The sequence below is a fragment of the Malaclemys terrapin genome, chromosome 15, assembly GCF_027887155.1.
Source record: "Malaclemys terrapin pileata isolate rMalTer1 chromosome 15, rMalTer1.hap1, whole genome shotgun sequence".
NCBI lineage: Eukaryota > Metazoa > Chordata > Testudines > Emydidae > Malaclemys > Malaclemys terrapin.
The window spans coordinates 34,415,801-34,434,138 of NC_071519.1; the positions used below are offsets into that span (position 1 = coordinate 34,415,801).

Consider the following 18,338-nt stretch of genomic DNA (forward strand, 5'->3'; position numbering starts at 1 on the left):
TTCCGTCTAGAAGGAGCCATTGGAAAAAAGAAAGAGGGGAAGGAGCCTCTGGGGCAGGCTGGCCTCTCTACTGGGCCTTGCACCTGTGATGACATGGCCAGCTCTGTGCTAAGAGGGGATCAGAACAAATACTGTAGCTGGAGCCCCAGCCGTGGGGAGCACGGCCTTTGAGATAAGATCAGACCCAAACAGCGGATTCAAATCCAGGCTTTGGGGCCGAACGGCCCTCCCAACCCTCTCCTCTCAACAGGCTGAAATGTGGAGTGGGGAGCCTGGGTCAACTCCAAGCTTTCCTGAGCACTGGACTGTTTCAGCTTGTTGCAGGGATGAGTGCAGGCTGAGCTTAGCCTATTCACAGCAACTGGCCCAGATGGGATGTTTCAGACACTGTGACACCAGCCCGTATTAGCCCTCGCCAATCAGGGCCCTTGCTGCAATTTAGTTACTGTGGGCTGCCTGGCACAAGTCCCCTTCCCACCCACGTTTGTCTCCAAGACAATGCTCCCGCCTCCGACATTCCCAGGCTGGAAGCAGAACAGCCCATTGCTCACTGGGATGGGGTGGCAGCTTTGGTGCCTTAAACACATTAGCAGATGTGGAGTGAATGTGCAGCCAAGTTGAATGCAGGGCCTGGATGCTGTGTGGTGTACCCGTTAACTCAGCTGCTCTGACTGCTTCCAAGTGACTCATTGAAGGGAATAGGGGGTGGGGGGAAGAAAGAGGCCAGGGATGCTATATTTCAGGGCATATAACATAGGGTGCTGCAATTCCTTGTGGGTTACCCAAGTCCCCTCCTCTCATGTGTTCCCTCTGCCACACCTGCATTCAGCCTTTAGAGAGGATGATAGACATTGTCCAGCTTCCATATGGTGTGTGTAGATGTACACATGGCCAAATACTGTTCTTGGGCACCCCAGGCCTCCATACTCTAGGTGCATTTGCAGGCTGAGTCCAGCCTGCCCTCGGTAGCTGCAGATACAACTAAATGGGGCACAGATGGGTGCTCCTTCACCTTGTGTTTTGTTGGTTTTAAGTAAGATAACAGCAGGTCCCATCTACAAGGTGCTTTATAAGCATAAATTAAGCCAGGCTCACAGTGCCCTTGGAGGCAGGGCAGGGTTGCTGGAGGTGTGATATGCATCCCCCTCTGTTCGGTTGGGGGTGGGTTACAGTTATACAAAGCTGCAGTCATTATGGTGTCTCAAAGGGACCTCACTGGGAGGCTCGTGCAGTGATGCACAAGAAGAAAGGAAGGTGAGCACTTTGGAAGGCAGTATCTGAGTCGAATGGACCAGCTGGATCTCAAAGAGAAACAAACTTGATGAGACACCCAGGAGAAAAAAATCCTCCTTCCCCAACCTTCCTGAAGCCAAACTATGCTCCCAGCCCTACCACTGCATTTCAGAGTGTTGCCACTGATAGCCCCAGCCCAAGAGAAAGGGGCAGGAGGGATTCAGCCACAAGGCCAGTTGGCCCCCACTGCTCCCACCTGATGCTTCAGTTCCCTGTCCCATCCCCGTATTGTGACCAGGCCACAGAGACTACTCAGCTCACCAAGACTCCAACAGCAGCAGCTGACATTTGAGTGCAAGCTCCAGCCTGAGTTGTCAAATATTTGTAATTTTCATGTCTGAATGAGGGGCTTTGGCAGAGCTGGGTTTAGGAGCCCAGTGCTGGAACAGTAGGGGGGCTATGAGTTGAAATTGAGGGACTTTGGCAGAGCTGTGTGGTGTGCAGGGGGGGGAAGCCCAGGGCTGGAATAGCAAGGGTGCTGTGAGTCAGGACTGAGTGGCACCAGCTGAGCAAGACTGAAGTTCATTTTTGTGGGTGGCCTCTGTGCACTCATCCTCCTTACGCTGAGGTAAAGTCCTCCCCCTCGCTTCCCGTCCCATGCTCACCTCTTCCCTTCCTGGAAAGAACAGAGGTCTTTTTCTTAACTTTTTCAATCATTTTATGTAGGGATTTCTGTGGGAGACATGAGCCCTGTGGATGCCAAGGAGGGAGCAAACGGGGGGAAGTGACCTCATGGGAGAGTGTGAGGGGTGAGCATGGTCTGTGCTGTTTGCGAAGGCTCTGGGGCTGCTTTTCTGGTGACCGTTGCTATTTCATGGTAGCTGAGCCCGACCCTTTGGCATTTGCAGCCTGCGCCTCTTTTCGTGGCAGGAACAAGTGAAGTGTTTTGCAGGCTGCTGTGAGAGAAGAAAGGCTGCCTTGTTGCTGCCAGAGGTGGGGCACCCGGCTGGGCTGGGCCTTACTCCCTTGCTAGCATTCCTAGAACAGAGTCTGCTTGTGAAGGGCAGCAATCTCGCTTCGTGCTGGGGCTTCCCAGGAGGTGAGGTGAGAGGCTGGGATGGGGGGCATGGAGGAAGCATGAAATATGCCCCGAGGGGGGCTCCCCAATTCCTTATCTCCTTGCACTGGGGAGTTCCCTTTGGAGAGCCTTGGAGATAGCCAGGTCCATGGAGTGGCCACTGGCTCCCCCAAGAATTCCAACCGGGGCACTGGGATGGGGGAGATGGTACAAAATCTTTGTGGAGAGGTCTGGGGGGGATCAGTGTCCCCCTCCTCTGGAAAGCAGTAAAATCCCTTATAAGGATTATAGCATCTCGATGGTTATGGGCTGGGGGAGGTGCCCTGCTAGGCTAGCGTGAGAGCAGGAAACCTGGGCTTGTCTTGTAGTTAGAGTGGGGTGGGAGAGGAATCAGAACTCCTGGGTTCTATTCCTGGCTTGAGGAGGGGAGAGGAGTCTAGTGATTAAAGCTGAAGGGTGTGTATGGAGAGTCTGAGAGTCAGGACTCCGAGGTTCTAGTCCTGGCTCCGGGATAGGAGAGACACCTAATGGTTAGAGCTGGGGCTGCAAGTCTGGGAGACGGGACTCCTGGCTTCTATCCCCTGCTCTGTTATAGACTGCTGTGGTGACTTTTCCTCTCAGTGCTGGAGTTCCCCCATTTGTAAAGGGGGTACCCCCCCTCACGGGAGCTGGGTCAGTTTGGTGCAGCCATGCCCAGATCGGTGGAAGATGCCAGAGCATGGCCCAATGTGACGCTTGCCCCTCACTCCACATTGACTCTGTGGGTTTGGCTGGATCCGGTGGCCTGCTGTGGTGGGAAGGGGTTAATCTCCAAGCATGATTCCATCCTGGCCTCCCTCTCTTCCTTTTCAAGAGTCCAGCCCCCTGCCTGCCTGCCTTTCCTCTGGCCAGCAGCAACCCAGAGCTAGCAGCTGGCTGCAGCTGCTTCTGTGGGGAAGGTGCAAGGGTTGGGGAGAGGTTAGGGCTGTGGGCCCTGCTGGCCTGGCTCTCCCCATTGGGGTCTCCTGCCTTGATGCGCCTGTCACCTCCCCAAGGAGCTTGCAGTACAGACTGTTCTCTACAACTTCTCCCACAGCTGGGCTAGGCCGCACCTCAAGGCCCTGGTGCGAACAGAGCACAGGGACATGAACGCTCTGCCACTGAAGCTGGTGGTCGGTGCTTGGCCCAGTGCCAGGGTGAGGATCCAAGGGCAGGTAAGGTGCAGACCTTAAAACCACACTGTGGCTCGGGAGGTGGCGTGAGTGTATTGGAGCAGCGGAATCACATAAATTCTAAGTCTAGCCCTGCCCGGTGCTCATGGGTCCAACGGGCTCCTTGTCCTGCCAGCATCCGGGCTCAGACCCTGACTTGAGGGAACTGGGGTCCAGGCCGAACGGGGGCTCCTCGAAACACCAGGGGTGGCTCTGGCCCAACGGGTGGCTGGCGCAGGCTCAGCTGCATGTTGCCAAATGGTGTCTGAGCAGGAAGGGGAGCAGGTCCGAGAGAGCTCCAAACCGCTCCACTAATATGCTATGTGGAAGCTGCATTTCCCCCCGCCCGACCCCATTACTGTGTCTCCTACTCTGCCACCCCCGATCCCGGTGCCACATCTTCCCTCTGCCCCAGTGCCACGGCCCACAGGAAAGGTCCTGGCTGCACAGCCCACACAGAAAATCTCATTTAGCAGGTTGGAAACTCCTTTTGCAGCCGTGGGAAAGTGGCAGCAAATGGAGAGAAGCCCTGGTGGTAATGAGCTAGTGCCCCCTCTCCAACTTGTTCACAAAAACACACACCGGCCCTCTATGCAGCATGGGCTAGTCCTACCCCTCAGTAGCTGTAGGCTTGCATGTGAGAATCAGGGAGTGAAGGGAAAAGGCCCTGCATCACTGTCCAGACAGTGAGATGAGGTTCAGGTGAGCTGAGCGTTGGCAGCTCGCAATGGCAGGAGCTCAGTCCCTCTGACAGCCAGATCCACATAAATTCTCCTGGCTCTAACCCCTGAACTATCACTCAGCCTCACGTCCAGCATGCTCCTTTTACAAATAATATTTCCAACTCAGCTCCTCCACTCCATACCCAGGGCCCAGCTTGGGGGAAGCCTGGCTTCCCTTGGTGTCAGTGGGGGCTGCTATGAAAATTGGGCCTGAATGCCAATCTAGGCACTTCAGTTTGAATTCTGTCTGGTCTTACTTCCTGATGCTGTCCTCTTTCAGCTGCCTATTCCGGAGGGAGCCAGGGTCTTTACTGTGAGCTGATGGTTATTTTGTTCTTTCCCAGCCCTGGAGTCAAAACAGTCTTTTTCCAGCCTTTCATTTTTTCCGCAGTGTGTAATAGCTACGCACTAGCTCCCACTCTTCCTGGCCAGGCTGTGTGCTCTCGCCCTGGGTATGGTTTGTGCTAACCACAGACTATGCTTGCTTTGACAGAGTAGGGAAAGGATCTCTCCTGGCTACACTGGTTGAAGCCTGAGGATCGGTGGGCTAGGATTGCCAGGGCAGCCTGTAGATAGCTCTGTCTCTAGGGAGAGTAGGGGAAGCCCAGACTTTGCCCATCTAAGGGGTATGCGCTGGCATTTGTCCCAGAGCCCAGTCATGGGTTGTACATATGCTGTACAGAAGAGCAAATCACAGCTGCCTTCAGCTGGAACCAGAGGAGCATTGCATGCTGGGCTAGCACTGGTATTTTCCACTGGCCTAGGTGTTCTGATAGGTGAAGGCAGCACTGGGTCTCCATGAAGCCCATGAGGTGCAGTGATCCCAGGCTACACTAGGGCTTTGTCTAGGCCCTCACACTCTACTAACCCATCTCCCACAAATGGCCTGTCTTATGGATGGAATGTGGACTGAAGTCCTGGTCACTTGGGAGCAATAAAGTTCCCAGGACACTTTCCACAAGCCGGGGCATTGACTCCAGTGTCATGGACAAAGCCCATCTTGGGTAATTACTCTCTGCCAATCCTGCCCCCAGCAGTTTCAGTTGGATACAGGTGGTTATTCCCTGTCTGCCCTAACCTGTTACTGCGCTGGTGTGTGGCAGCTGCCACGTTTCACCCCAGAGGTGGCTGTATGTCAGTCCTGAGGGAGTGATGTTTCTGTAGAGCACTGTGGGATCCTTCTAGGTGAAAAGTGCTATGGAAATTTTTCCCCTCTTCATGGTCTGCCTCCAGGCCCTTGCGATGCGATGCGTTAGACACAAGCATCTGTGAGATCTGGGTCCCTTTAATACGACCCAGGAGCAGCGCAACCCTGTTCTGGCTGTGTCTGTAACGGGTGGGCTGCTGGATGTATGGGAGCAGAGACTAAACGATCGTTCCATGCACTTGGAGTGGCCCTAGCCCTTGGCAGGAAAAGGCACAAGAAATGCCCAGCTGGCAAAGGTGAGCTGGTGGAGAACAGCAGGGAGCTGTCGGGAGGTCAGGAATCGCCACTGACCCCTGGTGGGAATTTTGGAGTTGTTTTGATCAAGTTACCCCAGCCCATCCTGTTCTCTCAAACCCCGCTGGGGCCAATGCTGACCGGGGGGCGGGTGAAGCAGGCACAGGGAAGCTTCCTGGGGGTAACTGAGAAGAGAATTCAGTGTGTTTTCCTGAAAGCACGTTGGGGCTCTTGGGAGTGTCAGTGGCTGCATTTGTGAACATTGTTCTCCATTGGCAACGATAGGAGAAGGCTAAGTCCATGCTATCATCTGCAATGCAGGCTTAGCCTGTAGATGGTGCACTGGTGTCACACAGCTTGGCTTGCCTTTAGTGAGCCATATGTGACCTAGTTCTGCCTTAATACCAGCAAAATAACATTTTACAACGAGCAGAGGCCTGGTCGGGGAAGGAGGGGCTGGGCTGTCTCTTCCCCAGACAAATGCGACCAGCAACTCTAATTCCTCCCAGACACTTCCTCTGTAGTCCTGTTTGAGCCCTGCATTGCTGGGGGGCTCAGTAGTCCAGTGCATCTTTCCAGCTCTGAATATCCCAGCACAATACTCTTCCATCTGAGTGATTTGTCTGCAGCTCCTTGGGGAAGGAGTGGTGGCTGCATCACTTGGGGTATTTACACCAGAGTGGTTGAAGAGCTGGTGCCTATATGATAGGGGAGCAGTGCGGCTCTTGGTGGGATGCAGGGGCTGAAGGGTCCAGCAGATCCCAGCCTTCTCCGGAGCCTCTTAGCAAGAATCACTTTGCTTCAGAGTAAGGTTAAAAGCGTAGGCTTCACCCCACCCTCATTGCTGACAGGGAGAATGTTAGTGCTTCACACTGTCTCAAAATAGTGGTTTGGGGGCAGCTGCTAGGAGCCCAGGTGATACAATCTGCCCCTGACCTGCACTCAGACAACACAAGGCTGGGAGCAGTCCTTATAATTATGTGGTAATGTCACAAGCCATGTGGTCTGTAGTGGGGGAGCCAACAGAACCCAATGAGCCACAGGCCAAATGGAGTGAGGTCTCTTCCCCACAAACTGTCCATCCTCAGATCTGCTCTGGAAGCTCTTACAGACCAGGACAGCAAGGAGGGAGTTACTGCTGCCATCCTGCCGTAGGGTGACCCCAAGATGGAAGTGTGGGATGCATGGAGTGGGGGTAAGTTTAGAAACTGTAGCCTGGCCCAGCCTGCTAAGCTGGCCCAAGTGGTCTGAGCGCCAGAGTGCAGGAAATCACTGGCTTGTGGGGTCAGTTTCCTCTCCAAGATGCTTTATTTATTCTTCCTGCAGGGACAGAAACCCTGCCCAGGATGGTAATGTAGGAGGAGCTGAAATCGGGTTTCAGTTAGTCAGTTTGTGTGTGTGCGAGTGTGTGTTTGAACATGCATGTAAATGTGGGGCATGTGCAGACATGCAGAGGGTCTGAGGCGCTGTGTGCGCACATATGAATGTGTGGGGTTCTAGTTCCCTAAGCAGCACCTGGGGGAGAGACTGGCTGGTGCACGACCTCCCTGCTAACTAGTGGGGCAGGCTGCTGGGCAAGCATGGATGCGTTGTCATATGTAGTATGTGTACGTCTGTATCTGTTCGTCCTTCCTTCCCTGCATCCCAGATGTTTGGTTTTTCCCTCAGTGATGGTTTAGTGATGTAGATTTTTAAAAATGAGCCTCTACAAAGCTGTTGTTCAGTTAAGACTCCCTCTTTTGTTCTGTAGTTATGCCCTCTGTGTACAAGTGTATGTTAGTGAATGTGTGTGAGAGAGAATATCTCTGGATGGATGGACGGACAGAGAAATGTAATCTTGAGACAATTTCTGAGCATCTGGAACCAGGAATTTGCCATTAAATGTAACCCTTGGAACGGAGACATGGAACTGAGCCCCTGGCTACTTACGCCATCCTAGGGCACATGGTATGAGTTGGGCTCTTAGCTCAGGTGTCTTGGCCCCATTCTAACCCTGGGAAGTTGCCTGCTGCCTCCCTATAGTTCCCTGAAGTTTCACTGGAAGAGAAGATTCTTTTTCCTGTCCTGCCAGTCTGAGTGCTGGTAGAGAGCTGCTGTGCTGGAGAACTGGCTGGCCCATTCCCGTACACCTCCCCTGACCAGCCTTGTGCAGGGTTTATGATGGTAATGTAGTTCATGTTTGTAAAGAGCTGGGAGATCCTTGGGTGAATGGTGAAACATGCTCTGCACACGTTCTGTAGCATACTATACATAGGGGCTCTAAGTTACTGTGCTTTTTGAGTGTTTGTGCCGCTCACTGTCATTCCGCATCAGCGGAGACCCTGTGGCAAGGCATGTTTTCAGAATTACCCAGTTCAGTTGCAGTCCAACCCAGATGCCCCTGTGGTCATTTCCCCATTGACTTGAGCAGGAGCAGGCAGAGAGCAAATGAGGCTCAGGGACTCCTCACGCAAAGCCCAGCTGGTAAAAGAGAGTTATGAGGCCAGAAATTATGCCCCCTGGTGTCCCGCTCTCAGAGCTGCAGCCATCAACTCTCCTAATGCTGGCTCTCTGTAGTACTGGGATCCATACACCCCACCCATTTCTAGAAGAAAATAATGCCAGTGTGGAAGCTGGGTAAAAGCCTGGAAGCTGCTTGTGTCCATGGGTAGGTGGGTGGGGGGAGCAGCGTGATGTAGAATGTGTACTGCTGATGACATGTTGCTTTTCTTTGGAACTCTTCATCCAAGTACTTCAAGCTGGTTACAAACAGTCACGAGCTCTGACAGCCTGTGTGGATAGGTGGGTGTGATCCCCACTGTAGAGATGGGGAAACTGAGGCCCGGAGCAGTGAAATGACTTGCCAGAGGTCAGGCTTGGAATAGAACACAGACATCGTGATTGTCTATCCCCTGCTATAATCACTAAACCACTCTCTCCTTTCATTGATTGGGCCTAGAAAATGGGGCCTCTCGATCACTCACCTGTGCTTGCTGGGCTGCTTTGAACTTTACTCTCAGCCTGTGACCTTGTGTCTCATTGGTCCAACCTTCTGCATCCCCTGTTGGGGAGGGAGAGGCGCGTCTGTGCAGCATAGCCCCATGCACAGCGCTGGTTTGGTTCTGTCGTTGTATTCCTGTTACTGGAGGGCTCTCTCAAGTCCTAACACCCCCTCTGTGTTTCTCGTTGCTTCCCAGGAGAGTGCCAGGCACATTGATGAAGTTGCCATGGAAGCGTCAAACAGGAATGTTACCAGTCCAACCCGCAAAGTCCAAGCAATCATCCAGGTGAGTGTGTGCCGGGGTCACCTCCTCTAGCCAGTGCATCAGCACTGCTGCCTTGTGCTGGGGAGGGCAGACTGAGAGAGGTTTGGGGGCTAATGCCCTGTCCTTCCATCACCAGAGACTGCCACTGGGGTCACAAATGAGCAAAGGTTATTGGTCCTAGAGAGGGATTCAGGGGCGATGCTGAGAGTACTGGCGATACAGCTGCTTAGGTCCCCATAGTGATGGGGCCAGCAGGAAATCAGGGCATCCCGAAAACCAAAGAGAGCAGCCCCAAGTGCTGGGAGATGGGCCTGGCAATCCCCTGAGAGTATAGGGAGAGTTTATTCCCTCTCCCAGGCCTGGGTCAGTCTTCATACATGGCCCTGCTTCTGTTATGGGCCAAACCCCAATTCCAGATAGGGGTTCTAGATTGGGCAGTTCAGCATCCATCTACTTGTACTTTGGCCCAGGTGGCCCTAAAGGCTCCTGGGGGATCTTGTGGAGAGGGGACATGGGAACAGTTTGCCAGAGAGGAATTGTGGCCCCATCACGGTAAGAGCCTGTTGATGATTTATGGTCAATGAGGCATGATCCCCCACCCCAGAGCTGGAGAATGGCATGGCTCTGTGCCACAGATCCCACCCTCCACTCCCTCCCAGAGCTCAACTCTGAAGGGATCTTGGTATTCTGAATAACCCCAGGACTAGGGTGTGGGTGACAGATGCTGCCATTGGGCCTTTCCTCCCAATCCTATTATGGGATTGGCTGTAAATCCAGTTGGGCTAAATGGCTAGTACCTTGGATCCTATTAAAAAGAACCTGAGCCCATGGAATCCCCCTTGCCCTAGGGCTGGGCTATTGTCACTTTTCATCCTTCTAGTCTCCTCTTCTCCAAGACTGCAGCACAGAGCAAAGATCACAGCCCGCCTGTCTTGAGATCTGGAGACATGGGGAAGGCCCAGAACCCTCGGACTCCACATCTGAGGAGTCCACTCCTCAACTTGCTAACCCGCTGTCTGGAGCCCACATGTGGCTCTGGGAAAAGGGCTGAGGGAGACACCCTCAGAATGTGGAGCCAGGGGCACAGCAGTCTGTGCTTGTGGGGATGCATGTCCGTATTCATGCATGTACATGTGTGTGCATGCAGCTGATGGGGTCTAAGTGAAGCCTGGTTGGATTCTGGTTTACCTGCAGTAGGATCAGGGGCCCAGGGCAGTGAGGAGAGCCTTGCCCTGCTGGCTGCAGCCAGCCATCCTGTGAGACCTCCACGTCCGCTCTTCCCTGTCATATAGAGCAGAAAGATAAGGAGCCCATAAATATTTATGATCCATCTTTTCTGTGCAAAGTGGGAACGGAGATAGAACCTATCTGAATCACTGATTGTGAACAGGCTGCTGGATAGGAGCCAACCCACAGCACAGACCCCATCTGTCTCCTTGTCCATCCATCCATTTACTGACATGTTTCAGGGGCTAAAGCAGCTCCGCTGCAGTAAAGGAACCAGGAGAGCATCTCCCAGTTGGAGGCCTCAGCAAGTGGGGGTGAGGGGTGGATGCCTCTTTGTCATGGTTCGGCCTGGCCCAGGGCCTGCAAGGGTGCAGTGGGATTATGGCTGGCGTGTTTTGTATCCCCACTGCCACTTCCGGCTTCTCTAAGCAGGGGAAGGTTTGGCCAGTGAGTTCTTTCTGGAGCAGTGATCCAGTATGGTGGGATCTGGGTTGGGAATTCCCCCGCCAGTGCTGGCTCCAGCTGCGCTCAAGCCCTAGAGATGAAGCCACCCATGTATGGGCAAGTCCTTAGAACATGCCGCACCCCTGCCTATCATAAGCCCCGCTGGCCTTGCTCCTCATTTCAGGGGTCTTGTTTGCACACCCTCACCTGTGCCCCAGACATGTACCAGCCTTGTCCCCATGGGTCTGGGCTCCTTCCATCCCTGCTCCCTCTCGTCCTTTTCCCATATGTGTGGTGCTCCCAGGGCAAGAGCCACCTCCTCTGCAGCAGCTGGTGCCATATCTGCCTCCCGATATGTATGTCCTCGTGCCGGACTGACAGCTCTGGAGCCCTCTGCTTACCTCCAGAATGGTCAGTGCCGGACTGACCGCTCTGGAGCCCTCTGCTTACCTCCAGAATGGTCAGTGGCAAGGTCAGCATCCACAACCTGGCCTGCGCCGGAGGGGTGAGAAGAGAGGGCAGTCCCAATGGCCTGTTCAGCCCTTGACCTTTTTGCTGACGCTGCCCGTAAGGGACTGACTGGGGTGGCTTTTGTGCTGTGGATGCTGGTCCACCAGGAATTGACTGAGACTCACCAAACTCATTGCATTTCCTGCCAGGTGGAAAACCTCTCTGTCCCCCATCTAGGAAGGGCTCGGCCCAGTGACCTCTCCCCTGAGTTCAGGGATGAGCATGTTCTAACCAGGGGTTCTGCTTTATCCTTCCCTACAGAACAGTCCTCTGGACCTAATAGACATGGGCAAGGGGCTGAAGGTCCAGACCGACAAGCCACATCTGGTGAGCCTGGGCAGTGGCCGGCTCAGCACTGCCATCACCCTCCTGCCCTTAGGAGAGGGTAAGTTCCCCTTGCCTGTGCTGTGACAATGGGCCGAGGCTGATAGGGGTTAGGAGCTCACCTGGGGGAAAGGGTGTCACTTTTTCTGCTCTCCTGTGGCTGAGACCCCCTGTGTAATTTACACTGAGTGGAGACCAACCGTCACACCATGGGAAAGCCAGACTGTGGAGAGGGTGTGTTTGTAATGGGTAGAACAGGAGGCCTCTGGGTTTCCATTCCCAGCTGTGTTATAGACTCACTGTGAGGCCTTGGGCAAGTCCCCTACACCCCAATTTTCAAACTGGCTGTTAATTTTGAATGCCCCATTTTAGGACCCTTGGGCCTGATTCTAAGAAGTGGTCATTAATTTGGGGGTGATCCAACTGGAAACCCTAGGGCCTGACTTTCAGAGGTGCTGAGCACACACAAGCTTCCAGTCATGTCAGCTAGAGTTGTGGGTGCTCAGCGCCCCTGGAAGTCATCCCCTAGGGGTCTCCAGTTGGGCCCCCCAAATTAGTGACCACTTCTGAGAATCTTAGCCTGCCACCCTCCATCCCCATTGCTAAATGGAGCTAATATTCCTGCCCCACCCCAGTATCTGATATGGACCTCCTGCCTGCCTGGATTGTAGGGTATAGTTAGTGAAAGATTACATGGTGCTTTTGGAGCCCAGATGAGAGGCAAAAGACAGGGCTATTGATGGCCTGGTACGCGAGATGCTGCTGCACTGCACTTGCCTTCTGCCACCGTCGATGCACAGACTGAAGGGAGTGTGTTACCTTTGTGATTCCCTCTACTCTTGCTGACTACTGTCAGTGTTGGCCTGACTGCTGCTGCCAGCCATGTCCTTGCCCCCCCCCCCCATCCCCTCCAGGTATGTGGGCTTTGCTGTGATCCACTTCTGTGTGGCTGTAACTTCCTGCAGGGTGCTGAGAAAGCCCCACTAAAATAGCCATATCTAGATGCTGAATGTGGGATTCGGAACCTGGGTTAATCTCACTGAAAATGGGGGTGGGGAGGCACAATCTGGATCTGGCTGGGATACCCAGAGCCCCTGCGGGGTGGGCACTAAGTCCCACCCATCTTTAGTCCCAGCGATGGGAGCTGGTGCTGCCACACCCTCTCATCTTGCAGGGACTTGGGTTAACATCTACATTGACGTTCCTGGTTTATGTGAGCTCAGCAGCCCAGAGCCAGATGGGAACCAGCATCCCAGCGAGAGCTGGGCTGGCAATGGGATTCAGATCCAGTCTTGGCTCCCAAGAACGGAGGGAGTGAGAGGCACATAGGGCAGCTGTTCCTTCCCTCCTGACGGTGAGTGGCTAGCTCATTTTTGTGGCTCCCAGAGGCGCTGGAAGCTCCTGAAAAGTTTCAATCCCCAATAACACCCTGGCAGCCCCTGTGAATGGCCCTGCTACAGGGACAAGCACATGATGATCAGAACCCAGTTGTGCTTCCCCATCCCTGAGCCACTTGCCCCCTGCCTCTCAGTTTAGGATCAGAGACTCCAGCTCCTTCATGGATCAAACCCTCCAAACGTCAGCCCTTCTCCAGCAGTCGGTGTTGGGAAGCGAGCCTTAGGCATGCATTTGTGTCCAATAATTGTTATTGAGGCCATAGTGCAGTCTCAGATTAAAGATCAGATTAAAAACCGGAGAGAAGCAAGAGCCAAGCTCTCCCTGGAGACATTGCTGTTAGCAACCTGTCTGCCTCTTTGGCCTGAGAGGCAGGGAGCTGCCAGGTCTGCTCCCTGTGGAGACGTCCAAGATCTTACTGGGAAGGATTCACCTGTGCACGCCTGACATGCCCACAGACCCTACCGAGCCCCCTGCACGTCAGACAGGGAGTGTGCTTCCTCCACCAGGGAGGGAAGGGGAGCAGAGCGGAGCTTCTTCTTGGGCCATGCACTTGTACCTAGTGAGCCTTGCTTTTGGACACATAGTCAGCAAGGGCCTGAGAGTGTGAAATGGGGGACGGGGGGCTAGCCAAGAGCTTGGAGTCTGTTCATCACATAATCAACAGAGGAAGCTGCTAGCGATAACTGGATCAAAGGAGAGTGGGAGTTGCCTGCCCAAGGAGGCAGCTGGAGAGTGGGGTTGCAGTGGGGTGGGGGGAAGAAGCGGTGGAGGGGCCACGGGAACTTGCCTGTCTGATCAGAGAGAGTGAAGGAGATAGGAGCAGGAGGAGGAACCTAGGGACACAGTGGTTAGTGTGAAACAGGATTCTTTATCACTAGCCTCCTCCTGCCTCTTCTGCTGCATCTCTGCTTGGGTTCATGTTCCTAGAAGGGACGAGACCGGGATGTGTGGGTCGCTCTTTGGGGGTGTCTGACCACTGACATTTAGCTCTCTGTTGTCTGTGCCCAAGTGGCCCCATGTCTTCCCAGCAGCTAATATGCTGAGACCCTGCAGGGATCCAGTGCTTCCCAGGAAACAGCATGATCAATAGCGGCCCTGATAAAAGCCCCCAGGAGCATGGGCTCTGACCTGAGCACCTGCAAGGTCCCATCTCTCTGGCCTGGCCTTTGCAGTCTGGGCCACAAACAGGAGCCCAGTGCTAATCTCTGCAGCCAAGGAGAGAGCAGCACTGTGCTGGGCCCTGCAAGGCTGTCGAGATCTTGCCTTGTGGAAGGACTCCCCTCCTCTGAAGTACGAAGTAGCCCTGTTCCTCCAAGTGCTGCAGAGTGCGGGGGCCGGAGGGACAAATCAGCACTGCCACACACCCTGTGGGTGCAGACTGCCCTGCCTTCAGAGCTCTAATGGTCAGCCTGGCCTAGAGGAATGAGCACAGGACTTCTGGATCCCATGTCATGCCCCTATATGAGGGGCTTGTACCTCCATTTCCTGAGGTGGTGTGTGGGGGAATCAGTGGCTGTTGGTGGTTTGTGTGTGTGTGCAGGGGGCGATGGGTACAGGAGCTGGGAGAGGCTGTTTCAGTCCCTCTCTAGGGGACCCACCAGTGTCTAAAACTTGGTGGCTTGACGCCCAGGCCTGCACTTGCTCTGCAGCATCAGGACAGGAGCTCCCCTCCCCCCTCAGTCCTGGTTGCACTCCCGTTATTCCACAGAGTTACGTGTCCTCCCCCCCACCCCTTCCCAGTTCAGGAGCTCCTCTGGGCAAAAACTACAGAGGCTGCTTCCTGCCCAGCCCCCATCTTCCTATCACATGGTGCCCATGCGGGGTGGGGTGCACACCAAGTGGGGTTTTGGCACCAATAATACAGGGTGAGTGGTCCCCTCTTAGCCTCTGTAAATGGGGGTGCTTGACCTGCTTTGGCCTCCCATCCCATGCACATGATCTCCTTGTTATGACCCAAGGAGCATTCAGCAGATGTTTCTCCTTGCAGGGAGGACTATGATTGGCTCGGCCGCTAAGGACATTGTTCTGCAGGGGGCTGGGTTGGCCTCTGAACACTGCTACATCGAGAACGTGTGTGGGACCCTCACCCTACACCCCTGCGGGAATGCCTGTGCTGTTGACGGCCTGCAGGTTAAGCAGCCCACTCGCCTGACCCAAGGTAAGGTGCCTACCCTTGGGCATCAAGGCTGGCTGTGGTGGGAGCAATGCATGAGAAGACACTCCTGACCACTCAACTAGCTGCAGGCCTGGGCCCCTCAGTCCCCAAAGATTGGTGATGTTTGGGTCAAGTTCTGGCTTTCCTAGCTTTGTAAGGTGGATCCTGACTTCCTCTGACTTTGGATATGTTTGGAGCCAGCTGCAGGTCTGCAGCTAGGGTACATCTTTGCCTTGGAGCTGTGTGAATCATAGTTATCCTGAGAGCAGGTGAGGGTAACTGGGCTTGAGAGAGCGCCCAGTGCAACTTAGCCCAGCCTCACTGAGTTTTATGGAAGCTTTATTGAGCTGGGATCGGCTTCAGGGTGAACTTGGCTTGTGTTTTCAGCGAGTCACTGCTTTCAGTGGAACGAAAACCCCAGCCCTGGGTGCAGGTCCAGCACCAGTGGTGACTGCTAATTAGGTGAAGCCCAGTTCCAGTAACTATCCTGTTGGGGTGCTGGGTTAGTGGGGTTGTCCCACCAGGAACAGAAGCTGGCTTGGTTAGTGTGCAGATGGCATGTGGTTCTGATTGCGCAGCTTCATTGGAGTCCTGGCTGCACAGAGATTCCTCCTCCCCATCCCCCTTCCTGAAGGAGCCCCCAACATTTGCTGTAGGTTTGGAGTCTCCTTTATATTTTAGCCATTGAGTGCTCTGACTCAGCTGGAGGGATCTGCGTTTGCCTCCCTGGTTATGTCTACACAGCAAATAAAAATCCGCGGCTGGCCCACGCCAGCTGACTTGGGCTCACGGGACTTGGACTATGGGGCTGTTTCCTTGCTGTGTAGACTTCTGGGCTCAGGCTGGAGCCTGGGCTCTAGGACCCTGTGAGGTGAGAGGGTCTGAGCCCGAAGTCTACACAGCAATGAAAAAGCCCCACAGCCTGAGCCCTGCGAGCCTGAGTCGGCTGGCATGGGCCAGCTGCAGGTTTTTCTTTGCTATGTAGACATACTCCCTGTCACCTTGATGAGGACCAGCTCTCCTTAACATCTCGTTGTCTCTTCCCTTGGAAACGGCCCATGTGCCCAGGGGATGATACTACAGGCCCTTCTTGCCAGTGGTTAATTGGAATTTTCCAGGCTAGTATTTCTGAAAAAGTTTCTTGCCTTGCTAGCATGGGTGTGTGCAGTTCCAGAGCAAGGAAGGTTGGCCATTGTGGAAATGCAAGACTCCCAGCTTGCCTCCCCATCCTCTCAGCCTTCCAGGGCTCCATGACGGCAAGGACAGCACAGGCAGCTCTGCTGATGGGAATTTCTTTAGCAATAATAATCCTTTCTAGAACCTCAGTGTGACTCACTGGTCAAGCTTGTGTTGTGTCCCCTTCTATTGGCAGTTGCATTAGAGGGTAACAGCCTATTACTGCTACCAGCTAATGGGATTACTCCTTTAGTTTTTGTGGTCAGGTTGCTGAAGATTCTTGGGTTCAAACCCTGCTACAGCTCAAGCAGGGGGCTATCATCATTTGAGAGGTCAGTCTTTCTGGTGTCTAAATGAGGGCTGTAAAGAGGAGAGAGTGCTAGACTGTCTTGGGGGGAAGGCAAATTTGGGACTAAGATGAGGGGTGGATGGGGACAGGTGTGACCCATCCTGCATCCTCAGTTTGTCTCTTAGGAGCAGGTTTGAGCTAGAATCCCTAGTAGCTGGAAGCATGGCATGGACTAGCCCTATTGGCCCATTGCCACACAATGCTGTCATGCATGATTCTTAAAAAGAGATGCCTGCTGAAATTCTTTGCACCAGGTCACAGATTGCACTGGAAATGGCTCTCTGCTCACCTGTGCCCCAGTTCCTTGCTAGCCCATGGAGAAACGCTGCTTTAGGGGAGCTGCCATGAGTTTTGCCGGGTAATCTGGTATTAAGGTCTCTGGCACAAAACACAGAATCCAGCTCCCCCTCCCTGATGCAGAGTTTACACTGTCAAATATCAAAGGTGCATTCTGAGCCATCTTCTGACAGCTGCAGAAAGCAGAGGCAGGATCAGCTGCCAGGAATTTATTAGAGGCTCTAATAATGGTTGGGCTTGTTTGAGGCAGAAAGGGGAATTTAGAGCTGATTGTTTTAAAAGAACCGATCAACTGACAAACAAACAAGGCTTTTTAATCCAGATGTTTGCTTTTCATGTAATTATTTCAGCTTCTAGGTTCAGCTTTCCTGGGCCATTTCCCAGGCTGTCCCCTTCCCCATCTATCCTTAAAAATATCAGCATGCCTGAGTCACGCCATCTCTGATGTACTTCCTGTTGGTTTCATTTGCCATGACCGGGCTCCCTCATTTCCCTGCCCTTTCCCTTTGTCCCATGGTTGAGATTTGCCTGGCTTAGACTTGAAGCTCTTTGAGGCAGGGTCCCTGTGTCTCTGCTTGGCCCTTTACAGAACTTGTGTGTGGGGGGGATTGTCCATGTTAACAGGCCTTCTTGTTGGGGTCATTCTAGAACTTTGATTGCCACAGTAACGTGGTGCAATGGCATCGTTCTAGAGCTTGAGATGCCATAGCAATGAGATGCAGGCTTGTAACTGTCATGGCCAGCTGGTGGCTTCTGCTCCACGAGGGGGCTCTGAACACTTGAAGAGGAACAAAGGGGCATGAGCCTTGCTCCACCTGGAGAAAATCCAGTTTAGAGGAAATGATGCAGTGTGGCCTCTGGAGTCACAGGCACCATAAGTGTTATGGGATGGCCCAGAGCCAGACCTTCTTTCTCCCAATGGCTCAGAACAAATCTGAGCTAGCCCTGATTCCTCTGCCTGCCACACTGGATCAGTCCATATGGCTGGGGGTCCTGAATCCTCGTGCAATGCTTCAGAGAAGGCTGAAACACCCTACCCAGATGCCTGGCCAGTTGTGCTGAGCTGTGGGTGGGGTGTGAGATCTTGGCTCAGCTCAAGGCATTGCTGGAGACAGGATACTGGACTAGACAGACCCACAGTTCTGATCCTGTCTGATCATTCTGATGGCCGCTGGGCTGTGAGGCAGAGCTGGCCTCATGTGAGGGATAGTCTGAGCTGACAACCACCTCGGACCTGTGTCTCCAGTAAGGTGTTTTGTGAGGCAGCGGGTGGGGCGACACACCTCTCTGCTGGCAGTGTTTGCTTAGCTGTAGTGTACCTACTCCCGTGTGCTCCAGCGTGGGCTGGCTCTGTAACGCATGGCACAAGTGGCCAGCATCCTGTCAGGCCCCTCATCTCCCTCTCAGTACAACTGGGGACATAATCCTCACCCAGCCAGCAAGACTGTCTGTGATGTAAGCTCCTCTGTTAAACCGTCTGCTGTCTGTACCCAGCAGGGAAGGAGCAAGGTCTGTGCTGCCCCCAATTGGGCCTGTTGTCCCAGATGGA

At 53.8% G+C, this 18,338-nt stretch overlaps 1 protein-coding gene across 11 annotated transcripts in view; it reads left to right on the forward strand.

Moving 5' to 3' along the window:
• Nucleotides 1–3,274: 3,274 nt before the first annotated feature.
• Nucleotides 3,275–18,338, forward strand: part of PHLDB1 (pleckstrin homology like domain family B member 1) — a 112,872-nt gene continuing 97,808 nt past the window's right edge. For 2 of the 11 annotated variants that reach the window (XM_054049549.1, XM_054049548.1), the window contains exons 1-4: nucleotides 3,276–3,504; nucleotides 8,841–8,930; nucleotides 11,352–11,475; nucleotides 14,800–14,970. In XM_054049549.1, the coding sequence (XP_053905524.1) occupies nucleotides 3,436–3,504; nucleotides 8,841–8,930; nucleotides 11,352–11,475; nucleotides 14,800–14,970 (454 nt within the window). In that variant the 5' untranslated portion in view covers nucleotides 3,276–3,435. Of the gene's footprint in view, nucleotides 3,505–8,840; nucleotides 8,931–11,351; nucleotides 11,476–14,799; nucleotides 14,971–18,338 lie in introns of all 11 variants that reach the window. The other 9 variants (XM_054049550.1, XM_054049552.1, XM_054049557.1 and 6 more) reach the window with 7 other exon arrangements.